Source organism: Stegodyphus dumicola, chromosome 3, assembly GCF_044657685.1.
Source record: "Stegodyphus dumicola isolate Sdum_Otavi_A_Nest chromosome 3, ASM4465768v1".
Lineage (NCBI taxonomy): Eukaryota > Metazoa > Arthropoda > Arachnida > Araneae > Eresidae > Stegodyphus > Stegodyphus dumicola.
The window spans coordinates 57,076,856-57,102,936 of NC_140770.1; the positions used below are offsets into that span (position 1 = coordinate 57,076,856).

Here is a 26,081-nt window from a genome sequence, read left to right on the forward strand (position 1 = left end):
CTTGCATATCAGGAGGTACTCTGACTAACAGACAGTAAAAACTGCTCTGGTTGGAGAAGGTAGAATTCGAAAAATTGAGAAGATAAGTTCTGGAGATAACTGCGTGAATTTTCTGTGTTCCTATTGGTCCGTCATAGGGGGGATGCTAAATCTTTTCTAATCTTCAAATTCTGCGAAATTAATAAGTAACATAGCTGCTTGAAAGCCTGTTTGTAAATTTTCTGCTGGATTCTTTGCTGCTCTGATTTTACCAATGCATGAAATGATCGAAGTTAGGAAAACGTTAATTTTTTCATCTTGAACCCATTTAATAGCATCGCTTAAATTCATTTTCATTGTTGTTGTGTTCATTTTCAGCTGTTATAAAGCAGTTATCATACTTGGCTACAGTCCCTGGTAGATGGGATTTTTCTGAGAAACGAGATTTTGGTAGCATTGGGGTTTAAGCAGGATTTCCTAGAAAAAAAAAAAAAAAAAAAAAAGAAGAGAGCCCCATCTAGTTATGGAAACTGTGTTGCAGCTGCGCAGGATTTTTTCAAACCTCTCTGAAAATGTCTCGGGTCGCAGGTAGTCAAGCAATCAGACGAAAGTTCTGCTTCTGAAGGATCACGGGTAACTTGCAATATGGAGGTGGCTGTAACAGCACGATCGTGGAAAGAGAAGCCAATTTTATGGAGGAACTTCAAATGAAACCACATTTTAAGAATGTTTATACACTAATTAAAGGTATAATCGATGTTTTAGAGTACACTGTATTTTATGACATTTTAAATTTCAATACTTTCGATTACTTTACAAATTATTCGTCGCCAAATTCTCACATTTCTGCTGGGCAATCTGATACCGTGTAGAAATGTTAGCTTTACTATTCAATGCTATTTTACTAAATTTAAGGTGAAAAATTTTTGAAAATCTCTTTAAATATGCACAACTTCACTTTTCTACTAATTATCTTTTAAACTGTTTATTGCTTAATAAGCAACATGTAAACGACAACAAAGATGCATGAAAAAGGAAAGCATTACTTTTGTAATTGATGACAATACCCATTAAATTTGTGTAATACTATTTTTGTTATTAATAAAATACTTTTTAGCTTATAAATACATAAACTGTATTTTTATTGTAAATTCTACACATTGATACATTTCGATTGTGTGTATTAATGCATGATTAAAAACATTTGTATACACATTCTTTAATGTAAATCTACTTCGTTATATTATTAGACATACATGCACAACTACAAACCATCGTATCTTCACACTTATGTAAATGTATGACTTACTAGATGTGTATTTATATGTTTATATGAACATAAAAATTGGCAAAATGTTTATTTGAAGTCACTTCTAATTCATACACTCAATGATCATGTAGTTAACAGCAGTTGAACTGATTAGTTCTTTGCACATTATGCTGCTTATAGAATACACGACTTATGAATAAGAAATTTTTAACAGCTATGCTTAATTTAACAGTATGTATAATATTTGGTCACTTAAACATACAGTGCACAACTCATTATTGCTTTGGCATGTATCATGGTACTTTCTCATTAGCCATTCTTCCTGATTTTAAAAGACAGTAAAATTAACGTTTCTTCTCTTTAACTTTCAGAATCGCCTGTGTCGAGATCAAAGTGATTAACTTAATAGCCACCACCTTCCTATTACCTTAAATAATAACAAATAAGTTTAAAATGTTAAAAAGAAATTACTAAAATGTTTCCATAACAGCGATACAGCATGGAATTTGAAAAGAAATGTCTGTTTCGCTAATCTGAGCAATAATCCATTAGTTTGGCATTCAGGGTCTGTTTAGTAAGTGAAAATGGTAACTTAGTTACGTAGGTTTTTCTGGGAATGCAGGTTCCAAGAAATGTCCCGTTCGACGTTCAGTCTCGCCTCTCCGAAAAAAGAATGTGATACGGACATAAGTTTCATGGATAATATCCAGGAGAAGTTGTTTGCCCAATTCGTTGAGGTGCTGGGCCATCAGATGGATGGAAATGTCATAAGCAGATGCTGCTAGACAACACAGTGTTTTGTAGTGTGATCCATCGACTATGGACTATGACAGAACACAATAATAAATGACTTAAAAACAAACACCACGTGCGAGTGTCATGGCTGTCCAGTCCAGACAAACTAGGATATTACTTGACTGCTGCAAAATATACAATAAGGGATAATGTATTAAGGCAGTACCATTTCCCTACACAATAACATTTCATTTGCAATGAGTTTCTAATTTTTGTATTCTTTTCATTCATCCCCACTATATCGATTATGTATTATATATAATCTTTGAATGAGCATTTAGCATGTAGGTGGTAGATGCATATTTTTTATAATTTTTGCTTTTGTTTTAACATTTTGAATTAGTATGAATAATTAAAAAAATGCCAATACTTTATTCTGTGCTTGTTATTTGAAAAGATCTTCCATACTTTTCACTAAATGTTTTATTTCTTTTAAACTGTGGCTTAATGCAATATATCAATAATTTAGAATAATGATCAGATGCAGTAGAGCAAAAGCACGTGGATGATAGGCTCATCATGCGCTGCTGGCCCTTTACAGCTTCAGAAAAAATATTACACTAAACATGAAAATAAAATGTTTTTTCAGTTTTACTAGTAAAAATAAGAAATATTTTTAATGATTCAAACACAACTTACTAATACAATCAAGCTGTTACAATCGAAATAGTTGTATTTGTTATATTTAGAATACATTCACTTAGTTAGGTAATTTTAATATGTAAACACATTATAAATGATGGAAGAGTATCAGAAATGAAAAATCCAACTCATGATAGCATTCAAGTACAATATTTATGACAGAATTTTAACTATGAGTTTAGCAACCCTTTGGAACACAGCATAACCTTTATATCAGGGTATTGTTTGTAGAATTTCTACTTCGCAAACCAAGCCAAATATATAAATTTTTATATGGGTTTCACATTGGACCAATATTAATTATTTCCAGGTTAAAAAAGAGTTGCGATGTATGTTCTCTTATTACGAATAAGACACATATGATTTGTTTTATAGATTTTATTAAAGAAGTAACATGTGAATTTACTTGCTGCTTTTACTTGGAAGAATGATGCCATCATACTGTAAGAAAAAGGAAACACATTAGAAAAATATAAATCAAATGGGAAAATACTTCAACACACAATAATTACAGTTAAATTATTTTATGGTAAATTTTAATATTCAATATTTTATTGGTCTTTACTGAAGGTGAAGGTTAGAGGTTGTTTGAATATGTCACAGCATACTAGGGCTATCTGTCTAAGGAAAAGGATGCCTTAACAGGACTTTCAATAGAAAACTGGATTGTAATTATTTGGACAAACCAAGCCGTGCAACTAGTCCATTTGCCTGGGATCAAATCAGAGCCAAACTCGCAGTAATCAGCGTTCTTTACAGCGGACATCTCATCAGCTTTTATCAAAGAATATGTATTGTTAAAAAGTTCTCTGCAACAGGAGTGCTCGATCCCAATGTAGAGGGAAAGAGCTGTGCATGCGCGAAATGTCTGTCGTCAAAGCTAAAAGCTGGCGTTGAAGATCGTTTGTTCAAGTTCACAAATAGCAAAATTTTGACATTCCTAAAACGGAAGAATTTAAATGATATGTGTGGTATGAATATGCACATAAAATACAGATTTGGAAACAGTCAAACTAGCACAATTTTTGAAGTTTAAAAAACTTATAAATTAGAAGATAATATATTTAGGAACATAAATGTAGAATTCACAAATAACTACAAATGTAAGAGCCAACTGACATTTATAAGCAATTTTTACTTTAATAAAATATACACATTCAATACTATGATTTCAAGTGAATTCTGTCACTCTTATAAAGTACCACAATCAGTAAATTGGTGACAGTGGGTTGCAATAAGTATTTTTATAGCATAGGAAATAACATACACAGAATTGTATAAAAATACACAATACTGCCCATACTATGCAATTGGTCATACACACATAAAATAATTTAATGTTAATCCAAAAAAGTGTCATCAGAAGGGTGCAATACAAATCACAAATTCAAAGATAAATCAAACGTGACAAATATTCTCCAGCATAACAAATTATAAAACGAGAACTTTGGGGGGAACAGTCCTATTATTGTGATACAACTTTATGCAAATACTAAATTACATATATTACTACTTCAAATTCACTTATGTATACTTTAATTTTGTAGCTCATTAACCATTCAGAACCGACCAAGAAAAGTGCTCACCCAGGTCCCAATTAACCCTTATTTCATTTCAACTCATTACTGTAATTAAATATGCTGAAATTTAGTTATATTAAAAAATTATTTTAAAGAAAGTTTCATTTTAATGATAAAAGGTATAAAGCACCACAATCAACAAGCTGGTACCAGCAAGTTGCAATAATTATTTTTATAGCCAAATTATACACAGAACTGTAGAATGCATATAAACTGACCTCCAAAAGTTAAGAAGGAACAATATGGTTTTTAAAGTTCACCATTCCAAAATTTCCAGTAACATTTAAATTCACAGTTAAGAAGTATGATAGTTACAAAATTTAAGAAAATATATGCAAAAATTTATTTTATACTTTTTATAGATTATACAGATGTCGGAGAAGAAAAACGTGAAAATTGCAAGTTTTGCCCACAAGTGTACATCTTCAATTGTTATTAGAAATTTCCCCAACAATATCCAGAAGTTGTTTGCCTGCTTCATTGTGGTAGCGGGCAATCAATGGATGAAAATGGTGACATCACAAGCTGATGCTGCTCTACGTCTCTCATAGTCTTGTCCACTGACCTTGAATCCAAGGATTCTGTGTCTAGAAGATATGTTTCAGGCACCCAAAAGTTACACCTGTGGCAGACCATTATTATTTAGATCTTTCGGCCCAAAGTAAGAGCAGTAGTACCGTGCCTTAGCTCATGGAAGATATTTAGCGGCAAAACAAACTAAGCTAATACAGCATGCAGACATCTGCACAACAGAGTTCTATATGCAAGATGACCAGGAAGATGCGTCTTCCTGGTCCGAGGACACGGAGGTACTCATTTATGTTGGGCAAGAGAACATATATCCTGGCTCAGTCAACAATGGACATCTCTTTTCTTCACAGAGAGTGATTAGGTCATCAGCTGATCTGGAGGGAACAATACACTAGATAAGATACACCAATCCACCTGATTTCTCTGTGGTCGCAATGACTTGCACGTGTTTCCATGGAGGAACTGACCAGTGCGAGGTATCGAGCAAGATCTTTAATCAGTATGTTAGCCTATATGCCGCTGCTATTGGTAACGGATTTCTTCTAAAGGATGACAATGTGCGACTGCATCAAGCTAGGGGTGCTGAAAAATATCTTGAGGGTCACCGTATGTAGCATATGGAATGGTCAGCTCAATTGCCACACTTAAATCCCATAGAGCACCTTTGGGACTAACTTTAGAAACAGGTTGCTGCTTTAAATCTTCCTTCAAAGGTCATTAAACGAGCTTGAACAAGGATTACTTCGTGTCCGGTCGTTGCTTTCCATTTCACTGACTGACATCTTAATTGACAGCATGGAGTGTCGCTGTCGCCAATGTACTGCAGCTGGGGGTGGACACACTCCTATAGAAGCCATTTTTGTAATGTTACCACCACATTCTTCCTCAAAAAGCTGTGATGTACTGTTTCTCCAAGAGTGGATTTCTCTGTCAAGAGTGCAAGTCTTTGTTGTAATTCATGTTTGTGTTGAAGTTTAGAAACATTCGATGTCACATTCATTAAAGAACTACTTAGTGGTCATGCCCTCAAAATTTCTTGTTTCTATGTTCCTTCATTCTCAAATTAGACACAAAAAACATGCTGCTCCATAACTTTTAGAGGGCAGTGTATATGCCTATAACTGTTATCTGAAACTGATGTTAATTCAGAATGCTATTTGTCACATAAAGGCACCGTTACACCCACAAGAAAGAATTCCTGTGATATTTCTGTACATGGGATTTAAGAAAAAATGTTATTTCCTAAAACAGATAGTTCTCTAACTAAAATTGTGCTGATCACTATTAACAGAAAAAAATCTCAGTATTGCTGCCTTCTTCCATATAAAGCAAACTGAACTTTTCTGGCATGCTTCAAACCACAAGTTCGTTTAACCCTATGATTTGGCACACAGTTTTGTTAGGAAAGCCCAAATTTCCAAAACAAGAAAATGTGTCCCCTCTATTTTAATTTTAAAATGCTCCCGGTACTTTATATCTGGATTTATAAATTTTTAATATATTGTCTACATTTCATGAACATACGAAAGTATATGCACATATATATATACACTTTCTTGAATAAGCAACAAAATATATTCTAGTTTGTATATGGGTCTTGCTGGCCACAGTAAAAACCCAGAACTAATATAAAAATTCTCTTGCAAGATTTTTTTTTTTTCATACCAACTTATTTACCATAATCATTAAGCATACAATAAACCACATATTTTTTTAAAATTAATGTAACTCTTATTAAGTACCACTATCAGTAAATTGGTGAAAGTGGGTTGCAATGAGTATTTTTCTAGCATAGGAAAAAATATACACAAACTTGCATAATATACATACAAGTCTGCCCATACTATGCAATTAAATCACAACCAAATTAATATTGGCTGCATTCTCAAATATATTAATTACAAATGTCTTTAATTATTTCATTTAAAACTGTACCTCCTAATACTTAATAACACCACCAAAATACTATAGATGCATTTGTTTTTGTATATCAAATACTATAGAAATCAGATACTATATGCATAAATGTATGTATGCATTATCACTGCTGACAACCTTGAAAAATGAAAATCTGAGAGGTTCCCGTGCTGAACAGTGAAGCAATTTTAAACTCCAAATTTACTTCAAAATACATGATTCAAAACATTGAGCTATTTATAATATGATTCTAATATAAAATATTATTATTTAATTAAGAGTGTAAATTTTGAAGCCTCTTGTTTGCCAATCTCGAACGCTAAAAAATCTGGAGAATTTTTCTCAATGACAAAAATATTTATACTATTTTTTAATTTCAAGAGAACTTTGTATCAGCATTGCACCTACATTTTGAGAATTGCCAATTAAATTGCTAATAGGTGCAAGAAATTATTTTTCTCGTCCATATTTTTAACAGTGGAGGTAGTAACTACATCTCTATTTACTTTAAGTATTTAATAACATCCAATAGAACTTTTTATCTTATTTATCTAGAAGCATTTCTTTCTTAAAAATGCAAGAAGCGGGTTCCATTGGTCAAGTATACACATTTCTTTAAAGATAGCTAGCATGTACACTGCGCGTAAAAAAAGGGGGGGACAACAGTTCTATATTTCTCGTTTTACTGGGCCGACTGATGAAATTCAGCATGAATTTTTACGTCTTGAAAGCGTAACTTAGGATATGTATTATATTTATATATAGCATTGTTCTAATATAGGTATTTTGACACAAAATCGGACTTTTTCTGAAATGACATGCCAATATTTTTCGAATGAAAAATGGCCAGAGATTAGGAAACATATCAAGAGGAATGTTTTGTGGAAACACGAGACAAATACTTTTTGGTGACATGGTGAGCAGCAGCTTCATCGATACTTTCCCATGGCTTTTTTAATACAGTTACACATAATTAGAAAGAATTCTATGATTTTATTCCTGATGTAATAAATAAGATTACAAGTACCTTTTGCTGGAACCATTTCATGGCTTCTTCTTTTGAAAGCCTGTGTTTGGATCCAACTACTCCTTTCCTCCTCCTACGATATGCTACATTAAATCCAGGACGTCCCAACACTACATAAAAGTCAAGACCATAGATTCCAATGGTTGGATCATATTTAATACCTAAATCTATGTGTTCCTGAATACCAAATCCAAAATTTCCAGTGTCGGAGAAATTTTCTCTTTTTAGTTCATACTCTCGAACCTGTGAAAACATAAGGTTTATAATATTTTATTAAAACTCATATAATAAATTTGAATAAAAAATCAATCTGATTAAACCTTAAGCAAAATGAATACATCTAGTAAATTAAATGTATGATGGAACAGTATTAAAAGTTGAATAGACACAAAATTATAATTTAATGCTTCAAGTATTTTAAGACAAAGCAAAGTCACATTTGCCAATAAAAAGAAACATATTAGCCTTAAGTGTAATTTGCAGTGCCTTTTTAAAGTTAAATATTAGAATACAGACACACACTAGGTTTAAAATTAATCATTACAGTCAAAAGTCGTTAATTCGGAACCATAATCCGGACCTCAAAGCTAAAAACTTTCTGCGCATGTGCCGCGTTGGCACATTCGCACAGGCGTTTTACGTGTGCGCGTTTAATGTATAACGGACAGTGTAAGCTAAAATTATCTAATTATCTATTTCAGTTAATGTTAATGATTGCATTGTTCCTTAATCTTTGAATTGGATCCCGCTTATTATTTTTTGCAGACTGTAAGAGCAATTTTATAAAAGTAAACTTGAACTTTCGATTATGTCAAATAGAATTTCCAATGCTGGAACTTCCAAAGGATCTACAAAACGAAAGTATGTTTCGATGTCCAACAAACAAAAAGTGGAATTGCTGCAAAAAATGGATAAAGACATGAAGAATGTGACAGAGAGGTTAGTGAAAACGAAAAAATTTCGATTGACAAGTTAGTCGGTATTCTCGGCACAGCAATTAACGGGACTTGAACAGCGGAACTTTGTAACTGAACAAGAAATTATGTCTTTTTATAGAATTAAAGAGAAAGTATTATCACATAAAACGAAGCAACTTACACAACTTACATTGAGAGAAATGTTTCATAAAGTAAACAAATAAATATTAAGCTTTTTTTTTTGTAAATTTTGATACCCTTTAGATCATAATTGTTCTTTATTTCATAAATTAAGGTTTCATATTTTTAATTTTAGAATTTCTGCATGCCATCTTAGATTTAAACTGATGATCTATAATCCGGAATCGCCGAAGTCCCAACGAGTCCGGATTAACGACTTTTAACTGTACTATAATTTACACAGGTAAATTAATATTTAGGTTATTGGGGTTGGTTTGCGATTATGGCAAAGCACTCGAGGGCTATCTGCCTAAAGGATGGGATGGCTTCATGGAGAGCTTTTGTAAGGGAAACTGGCCTGTTATACATGGGTAAAAGCACAAAAATGCTCATGCAGTCAGCCCAACCCTGGAATTGGACCAATGTACTAGCGTTCAGCGATTTCCACTAGCGGGCTTAGGTTATTGGGCATTTATGTTAATTATTTTTAACATTAACTCAATAACATTTTTATCACCTTATCCTTAACAATTTTGTATAGATTATGCACAGTCAAGCCCAGCTAGTTTCTATTATGAAGGTAATAACTAGCACCCTCAGATCTAAATCTTACACAGACATTTGATTTCACTATTGTGTCTGTGATGTCTTGACCAACATGTAAAGGTGAAGAACCAACCACACATAGAAAATAAAAAATGTAGAATAATTATCTAACACAAATATATATATGCATAAAATGTTAGTGAAAATTTAAAAAAAAAGTGGTAATTCAGTACTCACTATGGAAACAACCCCCCCCCAAAAAAACAATGCCTTTAAAGAAAGCAATATAGCATCACTTAATACCAAAACAGTGGTTGCAATTATTTCCTTTTGTTTCTTTAGAGAATACAAATTATTAACAATGAATCAGGTTAATTTTACTCAATGTCATGATTAAAAATTCTTTCAGACCACAAAATTCAGAAAAATGTTCACAATAGGCCTCTCTCAGGAGCATTTTTTGTGTGTGTTCCCCCGTCTGCTTACTCTTTTAAATCGAAGGTTCTAATTCAAAATCTACCTCAATTTAATGTAACTTTACAACATAATTAAAAAAGAAGTTTCCCAGCGCCGCTACCAAATTCAATATTTCTAGCTTCACAAGCATTCCACTTTATTTTATAGAAATGATAAATGCTATTCCCCAAAGAAGTAAACTCATAACAATGAATGCATAAGGATTAACCTTTTGAAGATGGGATGGCCATTATAGTGGCCATGTCTTTTTCCCCCATTTTCCAGGCTGAAAAGTGGGGTGAAATGTCAAATTTGACGTCCCTAGGGTTTTAACCACTTATCTCTTTCAAAGGTCTTTTTTTTTTTGAGACATAGATGCACCCCTCTGAGAATCCATTAAACTACATACAAGAATCTTTGTTGCAAATAGGAGGTGATTTCTTAAAGGGGGAAAAGCATTCAGTTCAAGATTCCCAGTCCTTTGGTAGCTTTTACTGCTACCAAAGCCCCGGCCTAAAAAGGTTAAAAAGTTTTTTCAACTTACTTTCAGTCCTTTTTCTAAAATTTCTTCAGCTTTTGGACCTCTGACAGTACAATGAACAGCAATTTTTTCATTTCTTCTGATACCAAAAGATCTAACTGTGTATCTTGCTTTTGAAAATACAGGTTGTTGCCCAGTTAACTGCTCCAATACCTTTAAAAAAAAAAAAAAAAAAAAAAATATTAATATAAATTTTTGTAGTTATTTTTTGCTTACTGCAATGAATTATTTAGGAATTTTTAGTTGGGAATTATTCTATTTTAAATTTAAGAGGTATACAAATAACATAAAATACAGCATACATTCAACACAACAAGATTTCTTTTGGGAAAAATAATTCAAATATTTTCAAATAAATATATAAAGACAGGGCCAGCCAAAGCAGCTTCTCCTTAAGGTGAAATGACTAAACCACAAAGCACTGCTTTAATCTTATAAGAACTTGATGTATAAGCACATGGTGATGATAGCTGGATGCAAAATGTTTTATGTTTAATGTTCAGTCTGACAAAGATTTATGAAGTGCATGGATAGAGGCATTCAAAGGTAAAATACATTTGGAAAATTAATTTCATTATAACAAAGAATAAGAAAATTTTCAAGCCACGGATATTTTTTATTGTGATTTCCTCTGGCAAGATACTGAAATTTGACATTTACAAGTGTTTTACAGAACTAATTTTGAAAGGGTGGAAAAAAAACCTCATATGTTACTAAAAAATTTTTTATCACAGCAATCACAACATTAATTTGGATATAGATAATCTAATAGCGCTTAAAGATTTAAATGCACTTTTGAAGAAAAAAGATTATCATAGACTGGCAACAGCATCTATTCAACACAGATGTGATTTTACCAAAACTTAAACATCTCAAACAGATTCATTTAATAATCACTAATTAACCTAATTAACAAATGAATTCTTATAAAACTATAACAGCTAAAAACTGTAAACTTCTATTATATATAAATATTTTTAATGATATTACTATGAGAGAAAATATACCATTATGGAAACAGAAATTTAATAGGTTCCACAGCAGTGTCTTTTATTTAAAAAACTTGAACTGCGTGTAGTATTATTTCTTTTATGTCAGAAAAGACGAATACAAAACTGTCTTATGTTTCAATTTTCATTACGTCTCTGCAGGATACAACAACAGCACAGGGACAGAGCTGCTCAAAGACATGCTGCGGAGGTCTGTCAATCTCGCCTTGAGAAGACAAGGGGACCTTAAGGACAAATGAACTAACATGCATGGTCTGCAGCAGGGTAACACACTCCTCCATCACAAAAGAACTTGGTGACAGTGTATGCAAGTATGTGTGAAATACGATAAAGACGAAACTTAGCCAAAAATTGTACAGATAACCACCAAACAGTTAATGTAACTTTCCATATATTCATGGAAGTATATCCTATCATATAAGTATTTCAACAATTCACGAACAAAATGTTCCTGTTGCAGGAGAGGTCCAGATGACTTTTAGCAATATGAACAGCAGTAATTTGCATATACCTGCATCCCCTGTTGCACTGCTCTAAAACTGGTGGCCCTCGAAAGAATTTATGCACCATTTCAGTTATGCCATTTGTTTTGATACAGTGCTCTTGGATTTCAATATAGCATAAATTCACTGTGAACTGGATTGCTATAGTGTTTATTATGAAAATAGAAAAGCACAAACATTACAGCAGTCATCACATTCCTATTGAGTTTGAATACAGCTCTGGCATTCCATCGTCTTGATCACCCAGCCACTGGTAAGGTTCTGTATCAGGGATTGGCAAACGTTTTTAAAAAAACCCAGATTGTGAAAATCTTAGGCCCAGGAAGGAGTGGAAGGAGCAAACATAAAAATGTATTTCTATCCCTATGATTTCAATGAGCATATTTATCCTCTGAGAAAGCTATTTACAAGGTTCATATACATTTCTGCACATGGAAATTAAGGTTTTTTAAGAACCATTAATGAAAAAAGTTAAGGACCTATCAACAAATGGAAACTGAATAAATTCAATTAAGGATATTAGCTATGCCTGAACTTCATTTTTGTGATACTAAACTAACAATAAAATAGATCCACAAGTAGAAGGCATTATTATTGAATATAATTACAAAACAAATTTGAGAATAAAATTGACTTAAAATTTATCAGGTAGCATTAAATATTTTACCCTTATAACAACAGGACATATTTGAAAGAAGATTAGTGATGCGTTATTTACATTTTTTTAATTTGATCTTTTTTTTATGTCTTATTTTGTCACGTACTTGCTCTGTTTAGAGTTTTGGTAAATAGTAGTTAGATTTTATCCCAATGGCACGTCATAGGTTAAAATGAGAAATAAAATTATAATCAGCATGATTCGTTACAGAAGACTGGCCATTGCCACTGCTGCTGCTTGACTAGAGAGAGGCCTGCTGATCAGAACAAACTTGAAAGCCTGATGTAGGGACGGTTGACAAGTTTTAAGTCAATTGTGCTCTGCCTGTCTGATGCAGTTAGTGTCTTAACTTCGAGTAGAATTCCTGGGGTTGCAACTCAGTTAATATATTTTAAGATTCCAATAAGCTACTCAGGAACCAGAGGTGATAAGTTCTCTTTGAATTAAGTCTCACTAGATGCAAAGAATTAAGTTTTATATTTTTGTGCTGTATCTTGTAACCACAGAAAGGATTAATAAAAATCAATAATATGCAGAGATAACTTTTAAGGGTGACCTGTTAATTACAAATAATTAAATTAGCTAGTTAGGTACCCTTTATCTCCTAACCTGTAAATCTCTCGAATATATACCTACGAGGTTTTACTTGATCTGATAAAAGTTAAATAGTCCAAAACCCCTGACAGACATAAAGCAAAGTATCACCAGGTCTGAAAGTAAATACAAAGTCTGACTAAGGTTTAAATAAACCTTTTATTTAAAAAGACCTTAGGAACATAAAGGTATGTTCTCATGCTAGCAAAATGAACTACAGCTTGTGGTGATCCAATTAAACATGAATAGTAAATTCAAACTAAAAATGTGGAATAGTAGTTAAAGACTACACAATTTAATTTTAATCTAAAGCTGGCCCAATAACACATCGTAACAAGCTTGTAACTCTTCGTAACATAGATATTGTGTAATAAATTCCAATATCGGCAAAGATAATGGAAAGACGAATAATTACAAATTACCAGAACTTCTAGGACCGAGGGACAGCATTCTGTATCCCATTTCATGGATGCTGTGCTTGTGGAAAGATGTTCCCTTTTGTGCCAACCTAGGTACACCAGTGATGATGCATTAAAACATATAAGGAGAATCTTTTAAATTGTCAGTTTTCAATTTCTATATTAATAGAAAAATTCCTTTCTATAAATGCCTGTCTATGTGATAAGTTAAGAAGCATTTTTAATACCTTTGCATGCTTGTGTCTGTGGAGAAAATAAAGGAAAGATAAACATGTTAAGGGAAAAAAAAACATTCCAATGTGTTTTCATTGTTCTTCCGAAAATTCTCCAAAAAGTAAAAGTTCATCAAAAATTTTCTGTAAAATACATTCATTACGTATTAATACCATAATACATTTTTCTGGAATTTTCTAGATTTGTGGGTCTATAAATATTGCTTTCAAATCCTTCTACCTTACTAAGTTGCAGTTCAAAAATCCAAAAGAAAAATTACCTCTATCAGTTCTTTAAGAGCAAAAAGCCAGAAATATGTTGGGAAAAAAATCAGAAGAAAAAAGTGTTAAATTAATTTTTCAGAAAAAACTGATGCGTATTGAGACAATTACATGGGAAGAACTCTTACCATGAAAAATTATAATTAATTACATAGCTATTTTAATTTTGATAAGAATTGTTTCATAAATTGCGCTAAAGCGTAATTTAAGCATTTATTACCTCATTTATTTTTTAGATTCAAAATGTTGTATAAGTCGCCAAAATGGAAAGTAATGTCACTTTATATGATAGCGAAAAATAAAAGTGTTTTATTTTTAATATTATTTCTTGAATACAATTTAATATACTACCATTATTGTAATGAAAATAATCAATGTTATGTTTTAAAAAATGTCAAAAAATTCTTAGATTTCAGAATTAAATTTTTTTTACAGAAACTGATCTTAAAATTGCCAAAATGTTGATCAGTCCCCAAATTTGGAACCGTTTAATAAAGAAAGAATTCACATTCTCAAAAGCGAAAAGTAGTTCAAGATCTCTTCATTAGAAAAAATGAAATAATTTCGAAATGCTTATGTTTCACTTTTGCTCAGAAACTTCACTATCCCACCATTTATATTAAAAATAGAAGCAAATTATAATTCAGCAACCTATTCACCCATTCAATAGATAACTAGATTTGTCAATGAACTGCCAAAAATATTTGGTCAAAATACTAATTCACACCCAAAATGGCAGTCATAAAAAAGACAAAAATTTCAAATAATTTTTAAAATTAAGGACCAAAAATCAATTCTAAAAAATCTAAGGACTTTTAAGGACTCTTGAGGACCATATGAACCTTGTTTAACCGTAAAACTGCTGAGTTATATCTTTTTTTTAATAATTATTCTCAACATATCATTTTACAAATCGGTCACTTCCAGTTGAAGGTCTGATGGAAGCTCCTCAATATCACAGTGAAACAGATTTTGAAACATTAAATATCTTTTGCATTTGCATAGAGATCCACAAAATACTGTTGCATCAGTTCAGAAAATATATCCTACACAAATTTTTTTTCGGAATGGGGATTTCTCCAATATTTATTTTACAGCACAAAAAAAAAAAAAAAAAAAAAGTCAAATTTGCTTAATGTTATCTGTGCTTAAAACAATGCAAATTTTGGGCAATTTGCCTTTATGATGGAATACATTTCACATACGAATACTGTTTTCTCCGGTAATTTTTAAATGAAATCATTAAGTTATGGCTCAGCATTTGTGGCAACTGCTAATTTCCTTAGCCATTCGCTGTTTGGCAGGCACTTTTCTCATTTAAAAAAAAAAAAAAAACCCTACTAATCTCAGTTTGAAGATTCTCAATAAAACTTTCCTATTGTTCAGCCATCAAACAGCTGTAAGATATGCAAGATATGACCAGAATATTCAGCTTTGAAATCTAATAAAAATTCACAAAACTGGCAAATACTAATTTACATAGCCATTTGTTTTCAAGAATAAAGGCAGTGGGTAATTTCTCTCATTAAGCTCCGATCTTTAATAAAATTCATGAAACTGGTGATGGCCAAGTTCCGAGAGAGAATGAAGTTTACTACTGAAGCAACTAGTTCCATAAACAAGATAGATTGAGGTGTTTCCCACAGAGTTTGCTAGTAGATAATACATTGAATTACCATAGGTTTCAAACCTTTAGCACCTTCACAAGGCATGAAAATTTATCCTATTAATGCTTTTCCTCGTTCCATACACATTTTTCTCACCAGTGGTTGTTATATTTCAAGCAATTCCATTGCAAATTATATTGTGTTAAAATTTTTAGACTTCCTTGAAGATATTTTCACCTGCAGTTGTTCCAAACAGACTATTTACAGAAGCTAATTCCTTCAATTAACTCAAATAAAAACCAGTAATTAGTAATGTCTGCTGACTCATCAAGACTCATTTAGACATGCAGACTCATTTAGTTTCACAAGTCAGCCTGTCTAGGTTTTGCATCCATAGTCTTCAACTAGTTGCTACTAACTGCCTTGTCTCTCTCTATATACATATTTCATACAAAATTATTATACAATCACATCCAAGTTCCATTTAATGAATTCTAAGATGCAATAATCTTTGTATTTAGTAATGATTATCAAGCTTGCATTATTCTTCCTCGTAGCAATTGAATCTACATGATAAAGCCTATGTTATGAGTACAAAGAAAAAAAGGTGTTGAAAGAAATTTTTGCAACCATAGACAGAATTACAAATTAGCACACATAATAAACTTAGCACAACTCAAGATTTAAAAAAAAAAGTGCATAAAAAGGCAAGCAAACTTTCGAAGTATAAATTTAGCTTTTTAGAACTGCCTCAAAAGTCAATGCAATCAAAAATAAAATCAGACAAGAGGTATCACTATTTTCATCACTGGCAATTTTGTCATAGAACTGAGTTTTTTTTTTTTTTTTTTTTTTTTTTTTTGCATTTTTACCTTTATATGCAAATATTTGAAGCAGATAAAAAATTTTGTGAATGTTTAAATCCAAGATTAAACTTTACTATATAATTACTGAGGTAAAATATCAAACATGAACACATTAAAAATCAATACAGTGATAGCATCAAGTACCAGCCTCAGAAATGCAATTGCTGTCTACAATAAAATTCAGACAAGAGGTGTCTAGTTACATCATTGGCAATTTGGCATTGCTATAACAAAAAATAACAGTACACCCAATAAATTAGTCTTTATTTTTAAACTACAAAATAATAACATTTCAGTTTTCCTCCTCATATATTAACTTGGATATCATTTTCAAAAACTAATACATTTCAAATAATCATGGAACGCAAATGGATCTTAAAAACATAGCACATTTTTACACTACACCTCTCTGTTGACTTCGATTCTTATATCTAAAGTTATTTTCAAAAGCTAATACATATTACATAGTCAATAGATCATCCAAGCCTTAAAAAGAGCCAAAAAATTTAAAACCAAGTTACCTTCTTAGTATTATATATTAAAAATCAACTTTAGAAAATATAAATACTGTCAGCAGGTTAAAAGCAGAACATGAATAATACTAGCATTTCTGGAATAAAATAATGAAACTTACATTTAAAACTGATAGCACAATTTTCTAAGAAAAGCTGCCCTGGCTGATAAATGGCAGTAGAGACTATTTACTTGATCGTGGTTTAATGCCTAAGAAAACTCTGATGTGTGCATTCTTTTTTTCCTGTGCAATATAACATCAATCCAATCCCTAGAGTACACTTTTAATGTTCTCAGCAATGAAAGGATTGACGCATTAGGCCATCGACTGGGAAACATCTACATGCCATATGGCCATTACTTTTTTTAAAAACTTATTTTACTAATAAATAGAATAATACAGTATTTTAAATGATTATGACTAAGTCCTGCTTAGGTCAAGAATAAGTGTGATTTTAACTAAGTACAGCATTCTTTGTCTTTTTAATATATATATATACACATACACATTTAATTTTGTCTAATTTCATTAATCATAGACACACAAAATACATATATTTATTTTAACTCAGTTCTGTAAAAACAAAGAACTTACTGTAGCAACAAATACAAAAATTCACACAGGAAGCCTCTTAGCAAGATTTGATATCGCTTCTAGAGAAAGGAAATGTATGTCAACTTTACAAAAGAATAAAACGATCAGAAAATTATTGTTAAAAGCCTTCATAATTGCAGGATTTTTTTCAGCATGTTTCAATATGATACTAGTACTTTGAACTAACACTAGATATTTATTAATTTCCACTCCTCATACCTTAAGTTCCATATCACCATTTTCAAAACGATGTACCCTCTTTTAAGTGATGATAGGATTCATCACTATAAATTTGTAAACAAAAAAGGGGGTAATTATAAACCAAAAATCAGCTTAACAAATATGAATACTATTAGCAAACTGAATGCAAAGAGAGCCTCTAATATACAAGCAGCAATTTTGGAAAATTATTTATTTCAACTTGCATTTAAAGTGTCCAACAACCAGAATAGTTATTGTGCATACACGTACAGCATCCTCATAATTAGATTTGTATCATTATTTTCAAAAGCTAATACATTTAAAATAATCATTGGGCATTTCTTATTTCATTATTTATTTAAGAAAATAAAATTTTTATTATCAAGGCACCTTCATTGGCTAAATCCACTAAACAACCCTGGGTCACTGCTTAAATATTAGTTGCTTTATTAATTTTATTAAAATCAAACACAGAGCTAATTAAAAAGCCTTCATAATTGCAGGATTTTTTTCAGCATGTTTCAATATGGTAATAGTAATCATCAGGCTTTGAAAGAACACTATATATTTATAAATTTCCACTCCTCATACCTCAAGTTCCTCATCCCCATTTTCAAAACGATCTATTCCATTTTAAGTGATGACAGGATTTACTGTAAATTTGTAAACAAAAAGGGGAGGGGCAATTATAAATCAAAAATCAGCTTAACAAATATGAATATTATTAGCAAACTGGATGCAAACAGAGCCTATCATATTCAAGCAGCAATTTTTGAAAATTTATTTATTTCATCTTGCATTTAATGTGTGCAACAACCAGAATAGTTGTTGTACAGCATCCTCATAATTAGATTTGTATCACTATTTTCAAAAGCTAATACATTAAAAATAATCATTGGACATGTGTATATTTCATTATTTATATACGAAAATCAAATTTTTATTATCAAGGCACCTTCATTGGCTAAATCCACTAAACAACCATGGGTCACTGCTTAAATATTAGTTGCTTTATTAATTTTATTAAAATCAAACACAGGCCTTCATAATTGCAGGATTTTTTTCAGCAAGTTTCAATATGGTAATAGTAATCATCAGGCTTTGAAAGAACACTATATATTTATAAATTTCCACTCCTCATACCTCAAGTTCCTCATCGCCATTTTCAAAATGATCTACTCCATTTTAAGTGATGACAGAATTTCACTGTAAATTTGTAAACAAAAAGGGGAGGGGCAATTATAAACCAAAAATCAGCTTAACAGATATGAATACTATTAGCAAACTGAATGCAAACAAAGCCTATAATACACAAGCAGAAATTTTTGAAAATTTATTTATTTCATCTTGGATTTAATGTGTCCAACAACCAGAATAGTTGTTGTGCATACATGTTGTACAGTGTCCTCATAATTAGATTTGCATCATTATTTTCAAAAGCTAATACATTAAAAATAATCAATGGACATTTGTTATTTCATTATTTATATAAGAAAATCAAATTTTTATTATTAAGGCACCTTTATTGGCTAAATCCACTAAACAACCATGGGTCACTGCTTAAATATTAGTTGCTTTATTAATTTTATTAAAATTAAACACAGAGCTAATTAAAAAGCCTTCATAATTGCAGGATTTTTTTCAGCATGTTTCAATATGGTAATAGTAATAATCAGGCTTTGAAAGAACACTATATATTTATAAATTTCCACTCCTCATACCTCAAGTTCCTCATCACCATTTTCAAAACGATCTACTCCATTTTAAGTGATGACAGAATTTCACTGTAAATTTGTAAACAAAAAGCGGAGGGGCAATTATAAACTAAAAATCAGCTTAACAGATATGAACACTATTAGCAAACTGAATGCAAACAAAGCCTATAATACACAAGCAACAATTTTTGAAAATTTATTTATTTCATCTTGGATTTAATGTGTCCAACAACCAGAATAGTTGTTGTACAGCATCCTCATAATTAGATTTGCATCATTATTTTCAAAAGCTAATACATTAAAAATAATCAATGGACATTTGTTATTTCATTATTTATATAAGAAAATCAAATTTTTATTATCAAGGCACCTTTATTGGCTAAATCCACTAAACAACCATGGGTCACTGCTTAAATATCAGTTGCTTTATTAATTTTATTAAAATCAAACACAGAGCTAATTAAAAACCCTTCATAATTGCAGGATTTTTTTCAGCATGTTTCAATATGGTAATAGTAATATCAGGCTTTGAAAGAACACTATATATTTATAAATTTCCACTCCTCATACCTCAAGTTCCTCATCGCCATTTTCAAAACTATCTACTCCATTTTAAATGATGACAGAATTTCACTGTAAATTTGTAAACAAAAAGGGGAGGGGCAATTATAAACTAAAAATCAGCTTAACAGATACGAACACTATTAGCAAACTGAATGCAAACAAAGCCTATAATACACAAGCAACAATTTTTGAAAATTTATTTATTTCATCTTGGATTTAATGTGTCCAACAACCAGAATAGTTGTTGTACAGCGTCCTCATAATTAGATTTGCATCATTATTTTCAAAAGCTAATACATTAAAAATAATCATTGGACATTTGTTATTTCATTATTTATATAAGAAAATCAAATTTTTATTATCAAGGCACCTTTATTGGCTAAATCCACTAAACAACGATGGGTCACTGCTTAAATATTAGTTGCTTTATTAATTTTATTAAAATCAAACACAGAGCTAATTAAAAAGCCTTCATAATTGCAGGATTTTTTTCAGCATGTTTCAATATGGTAATAGTAATCATCAGGCTTTGAAAAAACACTATATATTTATAAATTTCCACTCCTCATACCTCAAATTCCTTATTGCCACTTTCAAAACGACTGTAAATACAAAATTTATTTATTGTGAAAAATAATGAAAACCAAAGAACATTAGAACATTAAAAAATTCACATTAGAAAAAAAATGTTAGATGAAAAATTCATCGTACTTAGATGTTGAACTTACTACTATATCGATACAGCTATTCTGTATTTGGGGGGAGGGGACTTTCGTTAACATGGAATACATTAAATATATAAACAATCAATGAAATTGCAATTTTCCTCAATCCGTGTTGACCTTTTGTTGTGGGTTTAAATAAATCTATCTTCAAAACCCATTTCAAAAAAAGAAATGCCGAGGTATTGGGCACCAGAAAGTACATTTATTCCAAGAAAATTTGTATTGTTTAAAAAAGCATGTTACATAATAGAACAATGTACGAGAACAGAATACATATTAATATAATCTGTATTGCCAAATACTCAAGATTCTCTCCCTGTCTTTATCAGTCTATCAATAGATATTACTTTAAGATAGTCAAGTGCAGACAGGTTGATTCTGCAATTCTAAATATTGAAATTTTATCAAATTACTTCCAAGAGCCATTTACAGTAATTTCTCTAAATTCAAAATTATTTCATATAAATGCAAAATGGCATCCCTGATGAGTAGCTCTATCTAAACCTTCTTAATCTTTGAGGTTTACTGGAATGGTTGAGGAATGTATACAGTACTGGGATTAAAAGAAAAAATTGAAACTAGATTTTCTGCATAAGAAAAGTGTCTACAGTTTTATTTGCAAGATAAAGGAATTTACAATACAAAGATTTTTAATGCACAAGTTCTCAAAAACTGAATCTGAAAATAAATAATCATAAAAATCTGAAAGCATATACACGATGGTCAGATAACCTTTCACATGATGCTTACAACTAAAATTAAAGCATTTATTTATGCAATTAACTTCAATCTCATAGTAGCATTTTAAGAAATCACAGATAGAACAAGGAATAATGGAAGACAGATGTCAGATTCAGTTTCAAATGTGATCTGAATAGCTAAACTTTTTGTTCCTGAAAACAAAATCAACAGTTTTATCCTAAATCTTCCAAACTAACGTTCTGTTTTTTCCTAATTTTTTTCAATTCCCACTCTCAAATTATAGTTGTTTTTGATAAAATAAAGAGGCAAAAATTTAAACAATCTGAGTATCTGTCAAGAATATGTGAATTAAATATATATTTGTCATTAATTTACAGAAATGGCAATTTTTAACAACTTTACAAAAATTAAAAGTTCATAAAACTAGAACAGTTCTAACAAATATAACTGATAAGAGTTGCCATATTTGCTCTGTTCTTTGTCACCTTAAAGCAGCAGCAGCTAAAATTCTCCCTAAATATGCACGCTTTCCAAATTCAGATTGTTCTAATGTTGGCACTATTCACGTCTTGGCCATACCATTGAAAATCTTTTGAATTCACCAATTTAAAAAAAAAAAAAAAAAAGTCAAATTTTCATTAAAGTCATACTCAGACCTTCAAAGAAGGTCAAAGGTTTCATCATAGATCACACTTGCATGGCTATAAGATCAAGGCTGAAATCCAAGAAACTATTTCAAAGACATAATTCTTAGTGATAATGCCGGGCAAAAAGCTGAATGCCAACCAAATCAAAACATTTCAAAACTTTCATGCCAGGTAGCTGATTTTTCCTTGTTTACAACACTATTCACAATGGCTCGTTACGAGATGTAGGATATTTAAATTTCATATTCATACTCAGAATGGTAGTTACGCTACTAAGAATAACTATACTAATGAATCTCCTGTAAAAATCTACCATTGCTAAAGCTAAATATAAAAAACTTATAGATAACATATCAATACCTAATTTATAGGTACGACACAGAATGTCTGAGAACTATGGAACATGCAGATTATAGAAACCTGATGAACGAGGAACTCGAAATTTTTATACTTGCTGAATATCCCATTTTAAATACTTATTTAAAATGATAAAGAGTTAGCAAGAAGTCTTCCTAGACGAATATGCTTTTTAAAAAGAATACTGCAAAATTTGGAGGAGGGGCAAAAAAGAAAAAGCAAGACTTCAAATAATTCTGTTGGTGTCGATGTTTTCAGAGAATAAACATTTTATTTAACAATTCTGTCATGAGTTATCCAAGAATTTAACAAAAATGAAGCTTCATGTAATGCAATTTAAAAATGAATACATGTGCAAGCATCTTATGGCACAAAATCAGATGATTTTTGAATACTTTTTTTTGGGGCATACAATACTGAACTTGGTTAGTAAAAATTTTTCTATTCTTGAGAAAACACTTTTGTAGATAAAACAGATATAGGATGTTGAAGAGACTAAGGCATTTGATAAAAAAAATGGCAATGAAGGGAATAAAGAACTACTTTGATTGGAGAAAAATATCAGTAAACTGAGAAACATGTAAATAAATGAAATTCTGACACTTAATTGCTTAAAAGTATTCAACTGATCAAAAATTACACCATAAATTCATGCTACATGCAATCCTTCGTTCCATTTGTCTTGCCTGAGTTTTTTACAACAATCTAATCAAGTGCATGTAATTTAAATAATACATGTTCAATCAACTGCAAGTAATTTAAAATACTATCTTCAAGCATCCACATACTTTTAAAAAAATCAACAAATTTATAAGAGTTCAGAAAAATGCCTGAATTTAGCAAAATTCAAACTCAGTTATTAATCAATTATGACAATAAAAATGACTCAAATACCATAAGAGCATTTTTAGAACCTTGCAATTATTATAACTTTCAGTGGTAATCAAAAGTATAACTTGCATCCAAACCATACTTATAAATTGATTTAAATAAAAACTGATGGCATTATAGATATCACTTTTCCCTTCACCATATCTTTTTATTTCCATATTTCAATGTTTAATATTATTGAAAAATCAGCATAAAAAAATCTAAAACTTTACAACAAAACTGAATAAAAGAACAAAATCAGCTGATAAAAAATGTCAGAGAACAACGGAACATGCAGATTATAAAAATCTCATGTACGAGGAACTCTGCATTTTTATTACCTGCTGAAATCTCATTCTGAATATAATTATTCAAATGATCAAGTGTACAGGTATCACTTTTCCCATCACAATATTCTTTTATTTGGGTATTTCCATATTTCAGTGTTTAATATTATTGAAATATCAGTGCAAAAAAATCTAAAGTTTTACAACAAAACTGAATAAAAGAAGAAATTCTGCCGATAAAAAAATGTTAGAGAACAACGGAACATGCAGATTATAAAAATCTCATGTACGAGCAACTCTGCATTTTTATTACCTGCTGAAATCTCATTCTGAATATAATTATTCAAATGATCAAGTATAGAGGTATCACTTTTCCCATCACAATATTCTTTTATTTGGGTATTTCATATTTCAGTGTTTAATATTATTGAAAAATCAGTGCAAAAAAAATCTAAAGTTTTACAACAAAACTGAATAAAAGAAGAAATTCTGCCGATAAAAAAATGTTAGAGAACAACGGAACATGCAGATTATAAAAATCTCATGTACGAGGAACTCTGGATTTTTATACCTGCTGAAATCTCGTTCTGAATATAATTATTCAGATGATCAAGTGATAGCAGGAATTTGTTCCACAATGATTTTTAACTTAAAATTCTTACGAAGCTCATTATAACTTCATGTCAAACAAAGAAAAGCTAAAAATATGTTTCATCTAATCTTGGCAAAACACTAATATTACTGAAGCAAACAAGTGTACATAATGGGGTTGCAAAATAATAGTCAATTTTACATAAGGAATTTAATAATTCTAAATTACTGAATTCATAATAGGATTGAAATATATTCACCATTTTCAATGAAAAGTGGTGAAAAATTCTTTTCTCAACTATAATTTGTTCAATTTGCATTACGCTTCTCATCCAGTGACCAGCTGGATGTTTGTAATTTTTATATCTTAAAGGCCTATTTCCAAGTGCAGATTTATTTTAATTTATGATGCAGTGAATAAAGATGGGTTCTATGAAGTCAAACCACATTCAGCTTTTACCCATTCATCTGGGATAGCTCTTAAGTCGCATGGTGTAAGAGGAGTAATCAGATGATGTCTATAAAAGTATATTGGCATCTGTTGCAGTAATTGGCTTCCAGGAATGAAAATTTACAAAGAAATATATCCAATTTCTGCCTTTGACTTTTTTGTGAGTCTTTTAACGGAAAAATTATGTACACCAAATAATCACGTCACATAATTACACTTGATAAAATCAAAATGGATATTTTCATTGAAATATGGTACCCGAAATTTTTTGAGACTACAATACTTCCTTTTTACTTTGCACAAGGAAGTAATAAAAGAAATCAAATGCATAAAAGACAAGCAAACTTGTAAAGTATAAATTTAGATTTTTAAACTGCCTCAAAAATCAATGCAAACAAGAGGTATGGGTATTTTCATATATTTTGGCAAATTTTCATAGGAACAATTAATTTTTTTAAAATTTTAATTATTCCATTGTATTTTAAATTTTTAAAAAAATTACAAGATAAAGTTTTTTTTCAGTATTTTTACTTTTATCTGTAAATATCTGAAACAGATAAAAGATTTTGTGAATGTTTATATTCCAAAATTAAACCCTCTTGTAATTATTATACTAAATAGAAACACATAATTAAAAACCCATACAGATACAGTACCAAGTAAGAAAATGCCTCAGAAATGCAATTATTTTCAACAATAAAATTCAGACAAGAGGTGTCTAGTCACATCATTGGCAATTTGTCACTGTTATAAAAAAAAAGTATACTCAATAAATTGACGTTTTTATTTTTAAACTAAAAAAATAACAAATTTTAACCCAACATTAGTTTTAATCCTCATACATTAACTTGGATATTATAATTTTCAAAAGCTAATACATTTTAAATAATTATGGGAGCATGTGGATCTGATAAAAGCATCACATTTTTATAGTACAGTCAAAAGTCGTTAATTCGGACACCCATAATCTGGAATGATCTATAATCCGGACCTCAAAGCTTATAACTTTCGGCACATGCGCACACGCGTTTTACGCGTGCGCGTAAGACCATGACTACTGCACATATGCGTGTGCACCAAGTGCAGAATACGTTTTCGCCTGCGCGTTTAATGTATAACGGACGGTGTAAGCTAAAATTATCTAATTATCTATTTCAGTTAATGTTAATGATTGCGTTGTTCCTTAATCTTCGAATTGGATCCCGCTTATTATTTTTTGCAGACTGTAAGAGCAATTTTATAAAAGTAAACTTGAAATTTCGATTATGTCAAATAGAATTTCCGATGCTGGAACTTCCAAAGTATCTACAAAACAAAAGTATGTTTCGATG

General features: G+C 30.8%; 1 protein-coding gene and 1 non-coding gene across 2 annotated transcripts in view; both read right to left on the reverse strand.

The window, feature by feature from the left end:
• Window positions 1-3,049: 3,049 nt before the first annotated feature.
• RpL11 (ribosomal protein L11) overlaps window positions 3,050-26,081 on the reverse strand; it is a 35,242-nt gene continuing 12,210 nt past the window's right edge. The window contains exons 3-5 of the mRNA XM_035363133.2: window positions 10,385-10,534; window positions 7,742-7,984; window positions 3,050-3,127 (exon numbers count right to left, since the gene is read on the reverse strand). Coding sequence (XP_035219024.1) covers window positions 3,089-3,127; window positions 7,742-7,984; window positions 10,385-10,534 — 432 coding nt within the window. The 3' untranslated portion in view covers window positions 3,050-3,088. The remainder of the gene's footprint in view (window positions 3,128-7,741; window positions 7,985-10,384; window positions 10,535-26,081) is intronic.
• Window positions 25,419-25,486, reverse strand: LOC118192222 (small nucleolar RNA snoR122). The gene has a single exon (XR_004758731.1). It is a non-coding gene; the product is annotated as a small nucleolar RNA snoR122 (small nucleolar RNA).